At 44.5% G+C, this 21,899-nt stretch overlaps 1 protein-coding gene across 2 annotated transcripts in view; it reads right to left on the bottom strand.

The window, feature by feature from the left end:
• Window positions 1-1,173: 1,173 nt before the first annotated feature.
• LOC130174798 (nuclear receptor coactivator 3-like) overlaps window positions 1,174-21,899 on the bottom strand; it is a 64,746-nt gene continuing 44,020 nt past the window's right edge. Inside the window, exons 7-23 of one of the 2 annotated variants that reach the window (XM_056385003.1) lie at window positions 20,620-20,802; window positions 19,611-19,697; window positions 19,309-19,449; window positions 18,672-18,819; window positions 17,866-18,386; window positions 16,635-17,752; window positions 16,299-16,431; window positions 15,335-15,505; window positions 14,848-15,078; window positions 14,281-14,386; window positions 14,005-14,176; window positions 13,346-13,672; window positions 12,811-12,909; window positions 5,588-5,852; window positions 5,088-5,265; window positions 4,744-4,948; window positions 1,174-3,968 (exon numbers count right to left, since the gene is read on the bottom strand). In XM_056385003.1, coding sequence (XP_056240978.1) covers window positions 3,957-3,968; window positions 4,744-4,948; window positions 5,088-5,265; window positions 5,588-5,852; window positions 12,811-12,909; window positions 13,346-13,672; window positions 14,005-14,176; window positions 14,281-14,386; window positions 14,848-15,078; window positions 15,335-15,505; window positions 16,299-16,431; window positions 16,635-17,752; window positions 17,866-18,386; window positions 18,672-18,819; window positions 19,309-19,449; window positions 19,611-19,697; window positions 20,620-20,802 — 4,097 coding nt within the window. In that variant the 3' untranslated portion in view covers window positions 1,174-3,956. The remainder of the gene's footprint in view (window positions 3,969-4,743; window positions 4,949-5,087; window positions 5,266-5,587; window positions 5,853-12,810; window positions 12,910-13,345; window positions 13,673-14,004; window positions 14,177-14,280; window positions 14,387-14,847; window positions 15,079-15,334; window positions 15,506-16,298; window positions 16,432-16,634; window positions 17,753-17,865; window positions 18,387-18,671; window positions 18,820-19,308; window positions 19,450-19,610; window positions 19,698-20,619; window positions 20,803-21,899) is intronic. The other variant, XM_056385004.1, reaches the window with a different exon arrangement.

The raw sequence follows: 21,899 nt of genomic DNA, 5'->3' as shown, positions 1-21,899 counted from the left end.
TGAGCCAGAGATATCCTGGTTTGGTGGGGAATGGCAAAACAAATTGAGGAAGCAGTGCAGAAATGCTCAGTGTGCAACAAGCACCAAAACAACAATTCAAGAGAGTGCTTGATATCTCATCCAGTCCCTGAAAGAGTGTGGTCAAGAGCTGGAATAAATCTTTTCCATTTCCATAATATAATGCAGAATATCATTTCTGTGTTTTCTACTACTCCAGAGATTTCAAAGTTAAGTGGGACTGCAAGCAAGTGCATCATTACAGCTCTAAAGTTGATTTTTGAGTCTCATCAATCCAGTGGACGAGCAGAAAGATGAGCTCAAACGGTCAAGACTGCTGAAAAAAAAGCACAGGACAGAAACCCATTCATTGTCCTGTTGGAGTACAGAATCACACCACTGGATGAAGTGGGCCACTCCCCTGCACAGCTACTCATGGGAAGGAGGCTGAAGACAAAAATACCTGCAAACAAAGAGCTTGTTAAAGCCAAGAGTGAATAAAAGTGTACGGAGCAGAATGAAGAAGAGACAGAACATGCGGAAACATTACTTTGATCATGGAACATGGTAACTAGCCGAGGCGGGGGAAGAAGGAGTAAGAATCAGACAGCAGAACCAATGACAACCTGCTGTTCTACTGAAGAAACGTGAACAGCACATTGTACAGAGCAAATCTACAGAAGGAACAGGAGACACCTAATGAAATCACAGGAAACAACATGAGACTGTTGAAAATGTATCTGATTCAGAGCAGCTGATATGAACAGCAGCCTGCAGGAACAGCAGCAGACAAACAAGAGAGACACTCATCTGCTAGGTCACCAGCACCAAAACCTAAATCAAGAGTAACAAACGAGGAACACTGAGGTCAGGGTAAAAACTTTGTGTTTTGATAGACCTAAAATTCCCCATTACATACAGAGAATAGTTTACCAGGAAACAAACAGTAGATGAAGGTGAGGCTACAATGTGGACGTGAATGTGTGTCTGACCGGAGCCAGTCTGAGAGGAAGCTCTTGTCTTTCTCGCACGCACGCACGCACGCACGCACGGTCATCAGTCATCGCCATGTTTCTTTAACATGCACTTGTGGCTCTCGAAAGGCACGGTTCCTGCATTTAAACACACTTTCAGCACACTGTGTCAAACACATGTAAAAAGGCAGCAGAGACAGTGTAATGTTTAAATATAAATTTGTATTTACATCGATATTAACATCAAGAAACAAGGTAAGAAAAAAATGCAATAGTATTTTACATCCTGTAATAATGACTGTATGTTTCCCAGATGTGTCTTCTCTTTTCTTTAGCTCTGAGTTTCTTTCCTTTAAAGCAAAACACAGACATTTTTTAATATTTGTAGATCAAACTTTCATATTCTTCATTGAGATTAGGATCCAAAATAAAGAAAAACAAAAACAAAACAACAACTCCAAGCTATTATTCTGAGACACAATGACATCGATCATGAATCCTCCTCTCCAGCTCAGAAAGTCTCAACATTCTCTGGTGAAATAACCGTTTGCAGCACCACAATTCAACTGGCCATAAGTTCTACAGAAAGAAAGAAACAATCACAAACAAAAACTCAAGCCACCTCAGCAGAACCAGACTCGTCTCTACTCTATGTCATACGGATGGGCATATAATATATGCAATTAAACACATTTAGTTCAATGTATATTATAGGTTATGTGCAACAGTTAAAGCACACATGAGTACTTGCACGATCTACGTCAGGAACTGTTTCTACGCACTGCAGGATGACAAACAAAAATCTTTGGATTGAGCATGTGTTCAAAGGTAGATTTCTAAACAAACACTTCATAGGAAATACAACAAAAAATAAAGGCAAACTCAAAATGTCCAAAAAGAAAAAGAAACACGGTTAATTAGGGGATTTAAATGCTTTCTTGTGTTGCTTCCATCAGGATCAAACATCAGTGAAGAAACAAAAAAAGACTCATAGACAGTTATACAGTGGGACTGATTTCCGAAGTCTCATATCTGAGGCCGAAGGATCAAATCAGCAGAAGCCGAAGCACAGAAATCTCAGGAGTGAAACTTAAATTCACACATGGAAGCATGAGGTTCGGATCACAAAATATCAACCCCACATACTGGTAAGACATCTGGGCCCCTAGAAGCCTAACACAATCATGTGTCAACTCTTTTTGTATAGGCATATTTTGTGTTTTCATTTTTTTTTTTTTTTTTTGTCAAAAGAAAAATAATTTATTTTAAAAAATGTACTCACTAGCACCTCTTTAGCTAAGACTATGTCCTCAGAAAATAAAGAGAAATTCATGATTTGAAGACCACAAATAAAAAGTGCTTTCTGAGAGAAAGAAAGTGGCAGTATGAAAGAAAATCTGCACATACTGCTTACAAAAAAGGAGGCCCCTTCCTTTCCAACCAATGGTTAAAGTACTGAAAATAAAAGCTGACCTATGACGGAATAAGAAAATTACACTTTTAAATATCAAGCCTTACAATCTGTGCAAAAACAGTATGTGACCTACAAAAGCATATATATATTTATATATAGTACATTTGAAGCATATTTACAATTCATATTCACAGACAAAAGGAAAAAACAGCTCCAAACAAGACATCATGTCTAATACTGCAGTACCTTCGCTTTGAGTAAATGATGCTTCAGCTTTGTCCTCAGAGGAAAACCAGGAGGAAGGATTATTGCTAGAAATCTGCACGCCTACACTGAAATCTAACACTTTCTCTTAGTGTGAGCTAATACAGACATCAGTTTTATCATTGACAATCAATTCAATTTCTGCACGTATAGTAACACTGTAAATTGGTGCAAGGTAACCAAAAATATCTGCAATATTTGGATTTAAAAATTACCTCTGGAATGATAAAATGACCTCCTCGTGAATCTGTATAAATATAAGTGGAGTTTTGAACATTAATCGAAGTCTGTTTGTTTCAAGAGTGATTTTAAAATGACTTACAAACTATGAATTTCTCTTGTAATAAATCAGTACACTGTAGAAGAGAGGATAAAATCTGTGCTTTCTGCCTTTCTACTGGTTCCCACTTTAGAGCAAAGATCAGCAGGGTTACCCATTTCCAATCCACAGCCCCCATTTCTCAGAGAGGAAAACTTGGAGAACACACACACAAAAATAAACAGTAAATGTCTGCTGCTATGCGTCATTTCTTGGGTAAAGGCCTCTATATTGCCACAATCCTTTTGATGTTGGCCTTTCCTTAAAGTGCAATCAGCCAACAAATAAATCAGTCGTACTTTAGCCCAGTGGCGTCCTGGAGGACGAAACAATGTGCTACTGCTTAATGACATTCATCTGAGTGTCACAATCTGATGGCTCGTCATCTGGAACCATGTTTACTTTGCGTCGCAGAGATCTTCCAGGAGCAGCAGAGAGACGAGACAGATACAAAATCCCACCAAGTTCAGAGACAAGAGAGGAATCCCACACTTTTAAATCTGAACATAGCTTCATGGTACATTCGACAAAGGAGAGGGTGTCTGCACACGTTTGTCCAAGTCTGTGATCTACGCAAAATGTCTGTCCACCTTCACTGTTTGGTCCAGCGAGCGGTGTGTTTACTGAGGCACACACGCTCATGAAGAGAGGAATATTTAACTACAGTCTACGAGAGGAATCACAGAGCTGTCTGCCTGACAGTCTATATGAGTTTGTGTGTGTGAATGAGTCACAGTGTTTCTGATTTTCATCAACGCCGTGTGCTTTCGTGTACGTATTGTATGTATGACAGTCTGTCTGTTTTCCTCAGGTTGCCAGACTGTGGCTACTGGCCATGAGTCCAAAAGGAAGTTTACTCCCCCCTCTGGTGGGAGTGCAGCACTACACACAGACACACACCACCCGGTTCGCCACACACTCCAGTGCTGCAGCCGTGTCCCATCTCTGAATGGAGATCACAGTGAGATAAATGCGTCTTTCACGATGTTCAGCAGTATTTCTAGATGGCAGGGAGAAGAAGAGAAAAACAAGTGAGGGAGAGAAGTGCATAAAACATTAATTTAATCTCTGCTCTCAAAACACATCTTTTTCAAGTTCATCTCAAACAGCAATGACTTGCCCGTATGTACATTGAAAGGGTTATTGGTCGCTATAATTGTTCCTGTCCATGCAAAGCATCGGAGAACATGTTCTATCCAGTCCTCGTTCTACGAGGAAATGAAGTTAATCTGAAGTCAATTTAACATGATGGAAATGTGGCATTCATGTTTGTTTCATCTATTAACTTGGGGATTGTTACAGTCTCTTCATCGCTCCACACGTTAAATGCTTGACTGCTGCTATCTATCATCTTTTAAGTGCAGCAAAAGCTTCCAAAAACTTTCATTGCAGTTTTCATTTTATTGATACGCCATTTTTTTCCACCTCGGCCAAGTATAAAAGAACTTTTAAGCAGTACTTTTTTTTTTTTTCAAAATTTTTTTAAGTACAATTTGAAAATGTGCATAAAAACTGCATTGTGTTTCCTTGCTGAGCCCCAGCAGAGGAGGAGAAATACAAAGTGGACATTTGGCACTAAAAACACTTTCAATTTTGAGGATACCCACTGGATTTGCCAAACGTAGACTCTTTTTCTCGACCGTCTCTTATACTTTAATTGATAGAAGAAGAATTAATTACACTAAGCAATAACCCTTTCACTGTATAAATAATCATTTTTTAGAATTGCACCTGTCCTTTAAGCATTCAGACTCTTCTACTCTCTCTGCACATACCTGATCAGGTCCCATAGGCATACGTCCCATCACCATTGGGTTCATACCCATCTGTCCTCCCATCTGGCCCATGTGTCCTCCTCCTCCACTGGCTGGCATGCCCCCGTTCATCATCATACCTCCGTACTGCCCTGGATTCCCCTGCTGCCCAAACTGCTGCTGCCCCGGAGGTCCTTGCTGCGCAAACTGCTGCTGAGGGTATGAACTGATGAAGAAGAGCGACAGGAAGGAAGGAGGGTTAAACTGTGCACGTTCAAGAAGAGAAAAACTGAAGCCAAACTCTCTCCATCTCTCTCCTCCCCTCCCAGGTAGGTGTAGTGTATTATATGTGTTTGATGTCGTACCTATTGCGCCCCATGCCTCCCTGCGACCAGCCTTTCATATCTGCGCCCTGGTACATGGGACCGCCCTGTGGGTGCTGTTGCATCATGGGGTTTTGTGGCCCCAGGCGGCCTGGCATCATGCCGTTAGGAGGACTGCCGCCTGATGGGCCGAACGAGGGGTCTCCTTGCTGTCCCATCCCTGTGGAGATAAATCATCCAACCTGAGCTCACTCTGCTCCTACCAGAAAATACATAATAGATAATTGATACACATAGTAAAAGGAAGATGGATGATGAACCTATATCCTGGGAGTGTGTTCTGATACTTACTATCCCTTCAATAACAACATTTGGTCTGACTATAAAAAAACAGAGACAAGAGAGATGTACACAGATAACCTTCTGACAAATTTAGTTTTATTTTTTACACAAATCTTCCTTTTTACATGATCCCTGCAGCGCACAGACTCACCACCAGGGAGCAGCAGTATTCTGTTGGGCACCCAGCTCAGTAAACTCACCATAGTTCCCTCCGTAGCCAAACTGCTGGGGGCCTGGCTGGCCCATGTTTGGTCCTCCCATAGGGTTGTCCATGCCACCAGGAGCTGTGACGTTTGGAGGGGGACTGAATCCTCCTGCAGCTGCAGCAGCTGCTGCCGCCGCCGCCGCTGCCTGCTGCTGCTGCTGCTGCTGCTGCATCAGCATCATCATCCGCTGCCTCCTCATCTGCATGGTGACCATCTCCCTGCTGCGCTGAGCCATCATCTGAGCATTGAGGAAGCCCGGCTTCACAAAACAAACACATGATGAGCCACTGTGAGGGTTTTTTTTTTTTTTTTACATGTGACAATATTTTTTGGTGTAACCTTATTCAGAGCTTTCATAAAATATATGATAGAAAATATATAATGTTAAAAATGATCTAACTGTGGATCTCTGTTTCATCAGAGACACTTCCTGATGAATTAAAGGGCTAAAAAGAAAAGTATCCTGCTGGAGGTTAAACCACAACCACAGGAATTGTTTTGGAAACCCAAAAGTTGTTCTTATTAAAGGCTATAACTGATTCATTAAATGAGATTTATTAACCATTAATAAAGCAATTAGTTGAAACCCTTGTTGGGACTCAGTCATTCAATAGACCAAATGTTTCTTTGCTCCACTGGACAAAGGAATTCACACCCCACAGTTCCTCACGGTTCACACCTGGGGATGACCCTTCCCCCTCATGGACCCCACTGGCCAGCCAGTGTGGGCCAGCGTGTGACATGTGACCCCCTAAGGTGTCACAAACAAAACCAGTCTTCTAGACCCCTTCTCTCTCTCTTCCCTTCTTGGCTTGCTCTGGAGAGCAGCTCCAGCCCTCTCCTCTCGGTTCTTCAAAGGGCAACAAGGCCCCAGCCCAGGTCAGCTCTGCTACCTGAGAAACTAGCTCTCTCGCCGGCCTGCAACCAGCAGCCTGCAAACACTGTTCTCCTCCACAACAGCGACCTGCTTCGGATTAACTGTGAGTGAACCAAATCCTCTTCAGAATCAGCGGCTACAACACAAGGCCAGCTGATTTTCCAAGCAACAGGAGTCGTAGCAGAGTTAGCATGGAACAGCTAACTCTGTGAGGGGAACAAAGGAGATACCAGCAAGCAACACAGCCAGACAGGACTTTATTCCACCAGGAAACCCCCCAAACTCACTGGACTTTACAAAACACTGGAAAGGACCTCTTTGCTTGTTCCAAGGATTCGGTAACGTTAACGGACTGGGCCTTACCTCTCCCAGCACAGCATAGCACCGCATAGCTAATCAGCAGAAGTCTTAACTTGTTAATGTACTCGTTGATTGATGTCTTGTTGTTGTAATGTTTGCTTAGGTTGTGGTCAGTCATACAGTTAATCGAGTACTCGTATGTTCACACACATAGCAGTACGTCTCAGTCCTAGAACCTGCATGAAGCTAACCTTCCCCCTCTAACCTGGTACCATTAGATTACATGAGCTAGGCTAACAAAGAAACTCACACCCTCCCTCTCACACACACTAGGTGGTCTCAGCGGCCATTTTAGTAGTTTCTTTGTTTACCGCCATCTTTGTAGTCTTCTTTGTTCAGGTCATGTGGTCACAGTGACCACTTTGAGTCGGCCATCTTGCCTTTGTCTGTGTCCCCACAGACACACACACACACACACACACACACACACACACACCTGTATATGCTAGATTAGACATTGTACTTTACTCTGCTCCATTGTAAATAAATGCCTTTTAAGTATAACTACTGGTGTCTTTAATGTTGCACAAGCGTGAATATTGCCAACCTCTACTCGGTAGAATTCCAATCCTTCAACTGTAACTTACTATTGATTTGGTAATTTGGTTATAGTTAGTAAGCTAATGATTAATCAGAGTTCCAGATTAATGGTAATAAATTGAGACTAAAACCATATTGGCTATTTTGCCTATTAGTTTAGGCTGGTGCCCCGTGAACTTTAATTCATTTTAAAGATATTATTTAATATTAATATTTTTAATATTAATATTTCCTTAATTTGTGATAGCCAATAAATTGATAAACAACCGAAATCTAACACATTTGGTGTCCAGCTCATGAGGTAGAGTACTGTTAACATAATGGTGCCGCCCGTGTGAGGCCGAGTACTAATGATTTCCAGTTACTAATAGAGCTCAGACCCAACATAATGGTGCCCCGTGTGAGGCCGAGTACTGTTGGCAAATATTCATAATTGTGCAATATTAAATTCATAATTTGGCCAAAACCGCAAAGGTTGAAAAATTTTTTTAGTCCACCACAGGAGTAAACGTCCAGGTGTACTTACAAACAAGTGCACTGTGGTGAGAATTGGTTTACTAATTTTACCTTAAGTAATATTAGACGTCCTCCAGTTATTAATAGCTAACACTTAAGCCTTAGTATCAAGAGCCTGCTATTGTTGCTAACAATTCCAGTTGAGTTTATTCTGTAGGAAATGTAAGAACCTCAGTTCAGCATTTGAATACCACGTGTTCAATGCTATCTAGTAAAGCTGTCAGAATTGCTGCTCCCTTTAACATTAAACACTGTGTGCCGACAGCCCTGTGTAACACAGAGAGCTTATACCTGGCTGTTACTGCCAAGCATTTCAGCCTGAGTAAGAAATAGAGCCCGAGATAGAGCCACAGCGTGCTACCAGCCCTGTGAAACCCAAGTTCTGCACCTAGCTGTTACTGCCTTGCATTACAGCCTGAGTCAACTTGAAGAGATAATCTTTGGACTGTTACTGCCTTGCATCTCAGTCATTGCTTTTTGAAACATTTCTTAAGCAGACAGTAAACCTGCACTTGCCTTTACTGTCCTTAATCTTTATGCCCACTAGTGTAGCTGCCCCTCCTCCACAGGAAGCTACCCCCCATAGTGTAGGCCACTGCATTGTTTAGTTAGGCTAGTGTACTGCCAAACTACACTACAAGGTGTCTGCCAGCGCAACACCACAGCCAACTATATTGCCTTCTTGTTTTGTGAAAAACTTGTTTAACCTCCCTCTTTCCCAGACACAACAATGGAGAACTCCTGTGTAGAGCAGTTTATTTCTTCCCTAGCACAGAGCCTGAAGCCTGGCTACCTAGAATTTATCAGCAAGTTAAATTCCAGTGAGTGCAGTAAAGAAATAGACTTGCTACTCAGTGACAAAGGTGATGCTCAGACTGCATCCAAAGGCCCATTGTTAAGATGTGTACTGTTGAACTTCCACAGGCAGACCAGCATTTCCCTTCAGAGCCAAGCAGCCCTAGAGGAGGAGGTAAAATCGCTTAGAGCTCAAAATGCTTTTCTCCTCCAGGAAGTTAAGGAAACTAACAAGAAAGCCATGCGCTACTTAGGAGACCTGCATGCAGCAGAGGTAGACCTCTGTTCACACAAGGAAGAATTGTTAAGGGTTAAATCAGAATGCTTTGCTCCACCACGATCGGTCAGTGCTTGTGATTCTGGTTTCTCTGCTTCACACTCTTCCCTTAATGACAGGTTAACTCCGCCTCCACTCAGAGGATGGGACAAATTCCCAACTGACCCTAAGTCCTGGGAAATGAAGTCAGCTCCTCAACCTCCACTGAGAGACAGAGGTTACACCCACCTGACTTCCCATCTTCCTGAAATTGACACTGAAGAGACAGGTAGTTTATCCGGTAGAGGATATTCATGTTCCCATCAGCCACTGATGCATAACACTTTCACCTGTGCTCACCCCTCCAACAGAAGGACCAAAACTTTTCCGGACTGTTCAGCCTCCTCTCTGCACCTCCATGAGAGTGATGACCGCTGTTCAGCTCCTTCCTCTAGTCCAGCTAGCATAGTCTCGCCTTCATCAGTAGGGACCTCACAGTGCCCCCGCCTCGAAGTGCTTGAGTTATTAGCAAAGGACATTGAACATTTTGATCCAGACAGCTCTGATCAACATATTGAAAACTACTTTAGGGAGTTAGATCACAACTTAATTGATTTGCCCCATGCAACCCAAAGGGAGAAAACTAAACTTGTGTGGAAGACCAGCTCAAAAGCAGTCCACAAGTTTATGCAATCACTGCCTCCCAGTGTCAGAGATGACTACAAAGAGCTCTGTCAAGCACTGACAGAAGAATTCTCTCCTGCTGCGGATGAGATAGAATCTTTGGTTGCAGCTTCTCAAATAAAACACTCCCGCCATGAACATCCCAATGACTTTTACCAACGTTTGAGGCATGCATATTTTCAGGGTAGGAACACACCAGGCTTAGAGGAGAACTCCACCTTCAAGTCTTTGTTCCTACGAAACCTCCATCCCTGTGTACGCACTCATGTTACACTGATGACGCATCAAGGTAAGCCCACCATGCAGCAAATAAAGAAAATGACAAAAATGGCTTGGGAAACCATGGTCAATTCCAAGGCAAGGGGGAAAACAACTGAGCCTAGCAACTCAAACACCTTAGCGTCACACAGACATGTAACCTCAAAAGATCACCCTCAGAACAGATCGAAGGGGGGTGATAAAAGGCCACATATGGGTGCTGAGCGTAACCGCCACGCCCACCAAGTGCGTAGAGATAGGCACTCCCACAATAGGAGCAGGAGACGGCCTTACGCAGAAATTCTGGCTCAGACACAGGACCAGTCAACACATGGATCAGACAATGACCACGTCATCTCTGACCATGTTAATTCAGACAGTGACAATGCCTCTGAATGTTCTTCCTTCAGCTACTCAAAGTGCTACAGCTTTGTGCCACAGGTTAAAGAAAACTTAAAGCACCGGCGCTCCAGAGTTCGCCGCACTGAGTACTGACAGTAAGTAGGCTCAGGGTACCCTACACTCTTCCAGATGGACACAATGGGTTTGTCAGCAGCAGCAGCAGCAAACTAAATTCTGAATCAAATCAGATACAAGTTTAGGACACTGCATATACATGGCACACTCACCCAGACACTCCAAATCTTGTCATTCTAGGTGCCACCCTCTATATCTCACCTTAACAAACTAACATCACTGACTTTCCTGTCCTCACTAACACCATGAGTAACTAGGAAACATGTTAGTTGTTTTACACTATTCGATCATTGTGGTTATCATCTGAACTCTGCTTTGTAACCTGATTGTTCTTGCTTAGCCAAGATAGATAGTGCTGACAAATGCCCGGATGTTAACCGTTGAATGAAATGACAAATGGACTATACATTATGCTCTCAGGATGACACGTCAGGTGGCATCCTGACAACAAAGGGGGGACTGTTGGGACTCAGTCATTCAATAGACCAAATGTTTCTTTGCTCCACTGGACAAAGGAATTCACACCCCACAGTTCCTCACGGTTCACACCTGGGGATGACCCTTCCCCCTCATGGACCCCACTGGCCAGCCAGTGTGGGCCAGCGTGTGACATGTGACCCCCTAAGGTGTCACAAACAAAACCAGTCTTCTAGACCCCTTCTCTCTCTCTTCCCTTCTTGGCTTGCTCTGGAGAGCAGCTCCAGCCCTCTCCTCTCGGTTCTTCAAAGGGCAACAAGGCCCCAGCCCAGGTCAGCTCTGCTACCTGAGAAACTAGCTCTCTCGCCGGCCTGCAACCAGCAGCCTGCAAACACTGTTCTCCTCCACAACAGCGACCTGCTTCGGATTAACTGTGAGTGAACCAAATCCTCTTCAGAATCAGCGGCTACAACACAAGGCCAGCTGATTTTCCAAGCAACAGGAGTCGTAGCAGAGTTAGCATGGAACAGCTAACTCTGTGAGGGGAACAAAGGAGATACCAGCAAGCAACACAGCCAGACAGGACTTTATTCCACCAGGAAACCCCCCAAACTCACTGGACTTTACAAAACACTGGAAAGGACCTCTTTGCTTGTTCCAAGGATTCGGTAACGTTAACGGACTGGGCCTTACCTCTCCCAGCACAGCATAGCACCGCATAGCTAATCAGCAGAAGTCTTAACTTGTTAATGTACTCGTTGATTGATGTCTTGTTGTTGTAATGTTTGCTTAGGTTGTGGTCAGTCATACAGTTAATCGAGTACTCGTATGTTCACACACATAGCAGTACGTCTCAGTCCTAGAACCTGCATGAAGCTAACCTTCCCCCTCTAACCTGGTACCATTAGATTACATGAGCTAGGCTAACAAAGAAACTCACACCCTCCCTCTCACACACACTAGGTGGTCTCAGCGGCCATTTTAGTAGTTTCTTTGTTTACCGCCATCTTTGTAGTCTTCTTTGTTCAGGTCATGTGGTCACAGTGACCACTTTGAGTCGGCCATCTTGCCTTTGTCTGTGTCCCCACAGACACACACACACACACACACACACACACACACACACACCTGTATATGCTAGATTAGACATTGTACTTTACTCTGCTCCATTGTAAATAAATGCCTTTTAAGTATAACTACTGGTGTCTTTAATGTTGCACAAGCGTGAATATTGCCAACCTCTACTCGGTAGAATTCCAATCCTTCAACTGTAACTTACTATTGATTTGGTAATTTGGTTATAGTTAGTAAGCTAATGATTAATCAGAGTTCCAGATTAATGGTAATAAATTGAGACTAAAACCATATTGGCTATTTTGCCTATTAGTTTAGGCTGGTGCCCCGTGAACTTTAATTCATTTTAAAGATATTATTTAATATTAATATTTTTAATATTAATATTTCCTTAATTTGTGATAGCCAATAAATTGATAAACAACCGAAATCTAACACATTTGGTGTCCAGCTCATGAGGTAGAGTACTGTTAACATAATGGTGCCGCCCGTGTGAGGCCGAGTACTAATGATTTCCAGTTACTAATAGAGCTCAGACCCAACACCCTCAAACCCTTTAAAAAGGGTGACTCATTTCAAAGTGTTGCTGAAAGACCATTGGTGAAAACACCCTCAAGGGCTTGGAAATGGTCAGGGGTTTGCAGAACACTAACACCTGGGCCACAACTTATTTGAACTTCACTCTTACAGGTGCTACAGATCACTTCTTACCACTGACTACTACACTCATGAACCCTTATCTCAGCTGCATGAACTCAGAGCTTGTGCACAATGATCTTGTTAAGTTTTTTATATCTTGTATATAACAGCTGTATTCGTTTCTGTTTTTTAGGTTTGTTTTAGCGCTGCATGTAAGTACACTGTACATTGTATGTACATACTTGGCAAGGAAAGGTTTGTGACATTTAACAGTGATATAGTGAATCATTTGTTATATATAACCAAAGAGTCTTTGTTGTCTACCTGTCCTCCCATGCCAGGCTGCATGCCAGGCCTCATGCCAGGGTTGCCTCCCGGGTTCTCCATCTTCATGCCCATGCCCTGCCGTGTCTGATTCATGAACTGAGGATGGAAAAGGAACATCAAACATAAGATGAAGCAAATGTCCCGCTTCTATGACATATATTTACAGATAAATCTACTACTTACATTGATGATGCATTGATGTGTTAAAACACAAGAAATCTATTAAATGAACCGTAAAACCGTTTGTAATAACAGAAAATTAGGTATCAGACATCACTGCAAGCTGCAACTCTAGGGTGCTATCCCCAGTTCAGCAGGTAAAATATATGTTTCTAAGGTCCTATCAATCTATTTGTTTGTTTCTAGCTGTTGTAACATCACTTTCTCCCAGCTGTGAGTAAAACTTCCACTGATGTTTATCTGCATATCGGTACACCTAAATTTGTATACTGTATATTCGTATACTCACATGGTTACATTACACTTAGTTCCATACTGGGACAGCTAGGACACAAGCCCCCTGTATTCATACCTGCTGTCCCTGCAGCCTCTGTTGCAGCTGGAGTCTCATGGGCTTGTTGGCACTCATCATCCTGGGTCTCATCATGTTGGCACGCGGGTGCCCCATGCCCCCCATTCCACCCATACCAGGGAAACTGCCACCTTGGCCCATCTGTGAGAGCATGGGCCCAAACCCCCCCTGCTGGGCCTGACCCTGCATGGGGTTCCCTCCATAGCCAGACTGCATTGGCATGGCGGGGGGTCCGGGATAGCCCTGTCCATAGAGAGGCTTCTGGTCAAGCACCATGGATGGGTCCTGTCCCGGAAAAGGCTCCATCTGCTGCTCTGGCCCCTGGGTCTGGAGTAGACAGGACAAGAGGACAAAAAGAGAACTTTGTCAAACTTCTCCATCTCATTGATTAATTTCCAATTGGTTGGCTCTGTAATTGTCTTTTTCTAAGCAGAACAGACGGATCCCTCTGGGCTCATCTATCTCCTTTCAGTGACAGAACAGTCTGAACACAGTGAGTCATGACTGAAATATCTAATGCGAAGACGAACGCTCACTTATGAGTCATGACATGCAGACTGATCTTTTCTACTTTTACATCACTTCTACAAGGATCTATAAGAGGACAGACACCAGCGTGTTGTTGTCTTTTTAAAAAAAATCTTTTCTTATGACTTCACCTGGCTGACGAGGTCTGGGATGCCCAGGGCTCGGTCTATCTCTTCCAGAGCGATGCCATCGGTGTTATTCAGCAAAGAGTCCAACTGGTCCAGGAGTGCCCGCTCGTCGCTCTGACCTTCACTGGTGGTGGGAGGCACCAGAAGATCATCCAAGGTGTTGCCAAACTGCCGTCTACATCACAAAGAAGTTCACCATAAGGTTTGATACAAACTACTTACTCGGGTTATCGTAACTAATTAGTTATGAATATGGACAATGAGGGATGTTGCACTCACCTGTTACCCTCCATGCCAATCATGGTGTCCGGCCAGGAGGGGGACTGGTTGGGCTGGCCCTGCTGGCTAAAGGGACTCATGCCCATGCCCATCTCAGCAGAGCCTCCTAAACCAAGAAGACAGTACGTGTTTAATTTTTGCACATACAGAGTGCCAGGGCAGTCAGGAAGCTACTGATTGAACAGGTAGCATGTCAGATGTGGATTCAATTCAGAAACACACCACCATCCTCAAACTTTTCAACTTGTGCCATCATCAGGCCAAACTAGTGCTTACCAAGTGTTAGCATGCTAACAAGCTACACTAAGATGGTGAACATGGTAAAGATTTACCTGCTAAACGTCAGCATGTTAGCATGTTGATACGCTGACATTTGCATTTAGCTCAAGGCACCACTGTGTCTAAGTATAGTCTCACAGAGCTGTTGGCATGACTGTGGACTCTTAGACTCTTAGGTTTTCCTCTATTTTCACGCTCCAACATGAATTTTTTTGTAACATATCTTCACGTAACTGTGCTCATGATAATTTCTTGAATACCATCAGTGTCTGGGGTAAAAAAACATACCCATATCCATGAGCTGTTGCTGCAGCATAGACCTGGTGCCCGGTACGCTGTTGGAGCGGCCGACCATGGGTCCTGACATCATGCCCTTGCCATTGTTGTACTCCATCCCTGGGCGCATCATGGACGGGTGTCCTGCTGAGCCCACAGGACTGGCACTGGAGCGGGGCATGCCCCACTCACCTGACCCCCCCATGGGAGACCTCTGGGGAACCATGCCCCTATTCATTGGTCCTGGTAATGAAAAAATACCACATGTGCATATATCAGTACCATCAAAGTGTTAAAGCAGAGCAGTGTGGCCCAGTCTCGGTCCTCAACATTTACCTTGTCTTAAATCTGTGTTTTAAACGTTTATCTGATAATAGGTTACAACAAATTCTCATATAGTCAAGGTCCTAAAGTGGGTGACACATACCCTAATAGTGTTAAGGGGAGGGAGGCAGAGAAAGGCAGAGACAAAATGTGCAGAAAACAAAAGTTGGCTCACTTGAACACACACCTATGTTTCCTGGGTAGCCGTCCGGGCTGCCCATTATGTTCTCCTGCTTGATAAGCATGGGGCGTCTACCTGCTCCTCCAGGCCCGCCAGGAGGCTTCCCATCCATGGACATGGCCCTCTGGAAGGGCCCCCGAGGTCCTGGACCCATTCCTGGGCTCCCTGTAAAAAAAGGAAAAGGTCATTGGTCAAGTGGTTTCTGTTTCCTCAAAGGCAGGTAGAACAATGTCTGTGTTTTATGAAGTTAGGAAACAGGTGATATGGGAAAAACTAATATCTCAGTACCTTTTGGCATCTTGAGAATAAAATTAGATTATTTTTAGTTTTTTCAAAAATATATTCTTATGGATTCATAAATTAATTAATAAATGAAGACAAATGTCACAGTAAACAACCACAAATAACGAACACTGCTTTCGTAATGTGCTTCATTGTGCGCTTTCCACAAACAATATGTTAATGAACTCATTCACCTTTTCAACCTCACCACTGTGTTCTTATGATTCATCATTTATTCAGAGAGTGAGGGTATGATTCTTTTCAGGGAAAACACACTTTTGAAACAGCTTCTACCATCAAGCTTTGTATTTGCGAACACATCTTTGAATTTTCAAAATGTTAGTAGTGTTATTCCCACGAGAGTGATTATAAGCAGCACTATAAGCAGTCTTTTCACTCTGCAGCAGACATGTGGCCACAGTATAGAGTTAGCAACTGACAACTAACTTTTTTATTGCCAAAAGCAGTTTTAAACCTTAAGTTATACTTTTTTTTTGCCACTGTTTTGTCAGAGGATCAAAATGTTGCAAGGCAGAAACAGATGTCATTCCAGCTCCAAGAAAACTTTGGCTAAGGAGAGAGGGTCAGAAAATATTGAGGCTTGTACACAATGACACAGCACACAATGATGCCACATGTTGTTTCACTGGCATTTTATATTGTTATCATCACCTACCCTGCAGGCTGTCGTCAAGGCAACCCTGAGGTTTGGTTCCTGTGTCGTTAGCCCCTCCACCTCCAGGCTGATCTGGGTAAAAGTCAGAGCCTGAACCCCTCAGATCTCCCAGGATAGACTCCAGGTTGTGCAACTGAAAATATTCCAAATAAGTCATTATGTAAATGTCAATGAAGATTCACATTCATCTAAATCACAGGTAATAAGTCCGAGGCAATGCCAAACAGTTTAGATATAAAAGTGTCTAAATATACTCTGTGTCTAAATGTCACATTAACATTAACATTATTTTACTTGCAATTATCCAATTATTAATCAAACAAGAAGCAATCTTACGTCATCAGGTGGTTCTGACTTGATTTTGCTCTCAGGATGCTCGGGTGCAGGGCCGGTCCCGGATCCAGAGCCGTTTCGTGGAGGGCCGCCAGCGGCCCCCGGAGGTGCCTTCCCCTCTAGCTCTTCAAGTTTAGGCTTGACGTCCACTGGCTCTTTGGAATCATCCTTGTTGAGGAGGTAGTGGAGGAGGGCGTGGGTCTTCTCCTTCTTGGGGCTTTGCTGCTCCTGCTTAGTCTCTGCGATCAACCCAGGCCCAGTCCCGGCCCCTGATCCTCCTGTCCCAACCTCACCGCCCTCCTGGCTCCCAAGTGACACCTTTCCTGTAGCCTCAGCTGTGATTTTAGCTACTTCATCTGGGGTATTGCCATTTTGAAGAAGCTTGTGGAGGATCTTGTGCTTCTCTTGTAGCGAGCCTGTGTAGTGAGCTGATGATATCGATGTTGACACTCCCCCTGGCCCGGTCGCCTGGCCTGAATTGGCACTGGCTGAAGAAGAGGAGACCCCAGTGGACGAGGGGCTAGTCATGCCTCCAGTGGGGTCCTTACTGTCTGATCCTGCAGGGGTACTGCTGCTGGTTGGTGGGGGTGGTACAGGAGGACCTGTTGGCCCACTGCCACCTATTCCCAGCTCCTCAGTTGGGGAAGTCAGCAACTGCAGCAACTTCTTATGCCCCTTACTGTCTGGCACCCTCCGAGCGGGTTCGGCGCTCGCCACCCCTGCCTCATTGCTCCCCTCTCCAGACTCTTTAGTCGCTGTAGCTGCCTGACTGTCTGGTCGGTCTCCAGAACTCTCAGCCTGAGGATGCTGATGATGGTGGTGATGGTGCATGGGGTGGTGATGGTCACCAGGTCCAGGCCCTAAGCCTCCTGCTGGGCTTTTGGAGCCATCTTGGACCGGCTTGGCAGGCTGACTGGGCTGTGAGGAAGAGGAGGAGGAGTGGATGCTGGGAGAGCTGTCTGGTTTGTGGGCTGGTGAGGGGGACGTTAAGGTGGAGGGGAGGGAGCTCCCTACTCCTTCACTGATTGCTTGTAGGGCGTTTAGGGAGCTGCTGGAGAAGGTGGTGGTGCTCCCTCCACTTCCTCCACCACTGCCAATGCCACCCATAGGAGAGTGTATACCTGGAACAGAAACAAAGCTCATGAAATCAAATGAATCTAATCAAACAAATAACGTCAGTCAAATTACAAATGATAATGATGCGGATGAAGTTTCTGGAGAGTGATCAACTGACCTCCGGGTGAGAACTGGTTAGCACCCATTTTTGGGCTCCCTCGGTTCCGGGGTGACATCAGGAGTCCCTGCTGGGGGCCGCCCATTCTGGGGCTCCCCGAGGGGCTGTTCATGCCACTGAGCCCAAACCCACCACTGCTCTGAAACGGGGGCTGCTGAGGGTGCTGCTGCATGCCTTGGCCTGGGTGATTCATGGGACCCATCTGATTCATGTGCCCCACCTGATTCATCTGACCCATCTGATTCATCTGCATCATGCGGTTGCCCATGCCTCCACCTCCACTTCCTCCCCCACCGCCCCCTCCGTAGATAGAGCTGCCTCCCATCGGACCCATGTGACCCATGTGGCCCTGCTCGTTCATGCCGAAGCCCCTGTTCATGCCGCCCATGCCCCCCATGCCCATCCCCCCACTGGCGTTCATGTTCATCTGGGCATTCGGGTTGGGGCCTCCCATGCCCTGTTGTCTCATAGTGTTCGGCATCATGCTCCCACTCTGAGCTGAGCGGTAACCGTTTGGTTCTCTGTGTGGAAGGAGAGAGAAAAAGTGCAAGGTTTTGAACACTGCAAAAACCTTGCGACAGAAATGCATCTAAAGTAGCAGTGTCTGTGTGGAGTCTTTTCACCGTTCACAGGACATCAGTGTATAAAAGCTACTTCAGCCTCCTCTACTTCAGCTATTCGTGTGGCATGAATGCCTCGGGTGCCTCGCATATATATGCTAGAAGTGCTTTTTCTTGTGAATGCAGTAAATGGCATATGCTCATCTGTGTTTGAATTGAGCGTGTGTACTTTCAGTTTTTCATTACCTCTGTAGTAGGTGAGTGGAAATGAAGCCTTGCGGCTCGTTGCTCATGGGGTGACGGTACAGCTTGCTCTTGGTCTGGGCTGTGACTGGAGTGCCGTCGGATAGAGAGAAGCGGTACAGGGGCGTCTCAGCGTGACCCTGCAGAAAGGCTGTGCGGACGGATAAAACGACAGATTAACACCATGAAACACTTATCTGATAACAAAGGTCATCAATCACTGCCTTCATGTTAAAACCAACTCTGTGATTACAATGAGGATCAATGTTGTAGTGCTCCGACATTCATATTCATGAGATCAATACTGATACACTAATGCATGAGGTGTGTGTTTATATATTAAACCAGGAGATCTCATTGAGATTCAGTGTCTTTCTGAAGGGAGTGCCTGGCCAAGGTAGGTAGCAATAGTTAATTAAAAACAAATAATTTCAGTCAGAGAATACACTGTTCGTAGCTGTAAGTATAGCATTGTAACATAGAAGACTGAATACACAGTTAATTATATACAGCGACATTGTGATGCTTTTGCCTCGAGCTGTTTCACTGTGAATTTTAACAGCGCTTAACAAGGTGAATTCACTAAGTTTGAAGCGCTTCAGCTGATTCTAGGTAGTTGTGTGCTTTATGTGTGACCCACCCTCATGGTAGTGGCGTTTGTGAGACCACGGCTGCCCGTCGCTGTGTTGCAGGAACATCTGAATGCAACGCCTCAACAGATCCTCCCACCCCGGACGCATCGACGCTCGCAGAGAGTTCTGGTCGATCTGAATGAGTTTACCTGCCAGGGAGGACAGAAGGATGGCAGAAAAAGAAACAAGCAGATGAAAACGGTCAAACCTGTTCACCAATAATAATTAAAATTTTTATATATTTTTTTTTAAATGACCGTCATGGCCTGTTCGAGCGTCTGTGTTTGCATTTAGGGTATGCATCTCTCACCTGAGAGCTCATGCCGGGTATTGAAACTCTCTGTTCTCTCCATTGCTGTCACCCGACGGGCCACACAGATCATACATGACTGCAGGTCTGCAGGTGAGAGGAGAGGAGCGTCAGTAACGTTTCATGATCATTGCATGTACTTACTTGCTTTAGGTTTTCACTGAAAAATGCACAAGAGCAGATTTTAAACAAATGTGAAGGTAGTTTACATTCTTGAACCCTTTCAAGTTGTGTCAGGAGCATGTAATAAGTGTTCAGACCCATATCATAGGAGAGGTTGTGCCAGTGATGGTCCCATGACATAAATGTTCTTTGTCACATTTTCCACATGCAGTAAGTTGATTCTGTGTTTGTCAGTGTGTGGGTATTTTTACTGTGATATTAAACCAATTTCACATAGTTTTATGTGTCCATGCCTTCAAAATGACAGTTTACATTTGCGCTGTGTAGAACTAAGAAAATGCTACAGGGTAATGAAAAGTGAGGAGAAAAAAGGGAATAAAATGCAAGGGAGTTTCTAGTGATGTGCCCGAGTCAGTCTAAGTGAGAAACAAAGTGGTTGCATTTTCAAAGTCAGATTTTGAACCAGACTTTTTCAGTTTGAATCTATTTTTCACTTTTTTTCAAATGTCCTCCAGATATGTTTTAAGACGTAAAGACACCGCAAAGAATAATAACTTCTGTTTGATATGGTTTTGACAAAAAAGTTTTTTCTACCTTGTTAAAATTACATTTACTTTTTATACTCAACTAAAAAATCTAGAATCTAGAAATATGCATAACAGCTGGACACAAGATATCTCCTACTTCACTGTAAAGTCCATTCTCAGTCTCTGTCCACTGGAGTTTTCAGGTTTCGTGCTCATACATATAAGTCTTAAATGTATTTCGTCTTGAGCGATCAGTGAAACTTTCTCCATTGAACTGATGAATTCAAAAACAGTCAAGAAATACTATCTCTTTATCACTAACTAAAAGTGTGTGTGTGTTTGTGTGACTGCCAGCGTACCTTCCCCCTCCTCAATCATGGCCTTGGGCTGGGTAAGAGCAAAACACTGCATGGTCTCGTAGCGCGGCCCTGCTGGCCCCTCCTCCATGGGGCCATGGACATGGCCAAATTTGACCAGCATCCGGCAAGTGAAGGTGTGACTCTTCTGTCGGGCAGCCTCGCTTCCCCACGACACCCCATTTACTAAAAGGAAACACAAACAAACACATCATGCTGACAGAACTTTACACTGGGGAGTGAAATGGAATGAGCATGAAACTCCAGAGACTGAAAAACCACATGCAACAATGAATGGATTGCCTGTAATCAAATATCACAATAAGCTCACACCCTATCAAGCCGCACACACGTATAAGACAACAAACAAAACAAACAAACCACAGTGCAACATGAATTTTCCCTCTTAAATTGAGTAGCAGAAGCCTCTCCTGCTGTTCGGATCCCTGGCTAAATGGACCATAGGATTAATGTAGCCAAGGTGTCGATTTCCAATATCTCTCCCTCTCAGTCTGCTCTGCAGCGGGCAGAGGCCAGAGACACTCAGCCATCTATCCTCATTTAGACCCTGACTCCTCATCACAGCACATACACACACACACACATTTAGACAGGGTCACCTTCACAGGGGAGAGGGAAGAAGAGAAAAAAAAATAAGAGGCAAACTTCAGAGAGACATCCAACTGTCCTCCAAGGTCTGTGTGAAGCCTTATCAGGGCCTTGAGATGGCTGGAGGTCTCTGTCTGGCAGGTGCAGGGAGGATACAAGAGGGAACCCAGGAGAGCGAGACATGTCGAGGGGGTAGGAAGGGAGTGGTAGGAGGGGGGGCCTAACTGATAGTGAGAGGTGATTTAACAAGGCCTTGGCTTTCTCTCCTCGACAGAGAAAATGCAGCACACTCCCTGGGGCCGACATCTCCCCTCAGACACACTTAGCCAACAGCGAGGCAAGACAAGAGGGGTCAAAAAACACACTGGCCAACCAACAACAAAAGCTCACTCTATGTTTTGTGCACGAGTGTGTGTCTGTTTTTGTAAATGTATGTGTGCGTAACGGGTGCTCGTGTGTGTGTGTCTGTGTGTGTGTTTTTAACTGTAGCTGGCGTGGTCAGCGGTCATCCCACAGGAATGTGCCGAGAGAGCGTATTTCATTCATGGGTCCAAAAGATAATGAAGGGGCAGAGCAGCAGAGCGAGACACAATGAGGGGTGGGAGAGCAGCGAGAAGCAGGTTGAGAAACAGACAAGCACAATATTCATCTTAGTAGGCAGCCATATTAAGTAT

Source organism: Seriola aureovittata, chromosome 9 (assembly GCF_021018895.1).
Source record: "Seriola aureovittata isolate HTS-2021-v1 ecotype China chromosome 9, ASM2101889v1, whole genome shotgun sequence".
In the NCBI taxonomy this organism is placed as follows: domain Eukaryota; kingdom Metazoa; phylum Chordata; class Actinopteri; order Carangiformes; family Carangidae; genus Seriola; species Seriola aureovittata.
The sequence above is the reverse complement of the archived record's forward strand: the minus strand, read 5'-3'. Positions and strand labels throughout refer to the sequence as shown.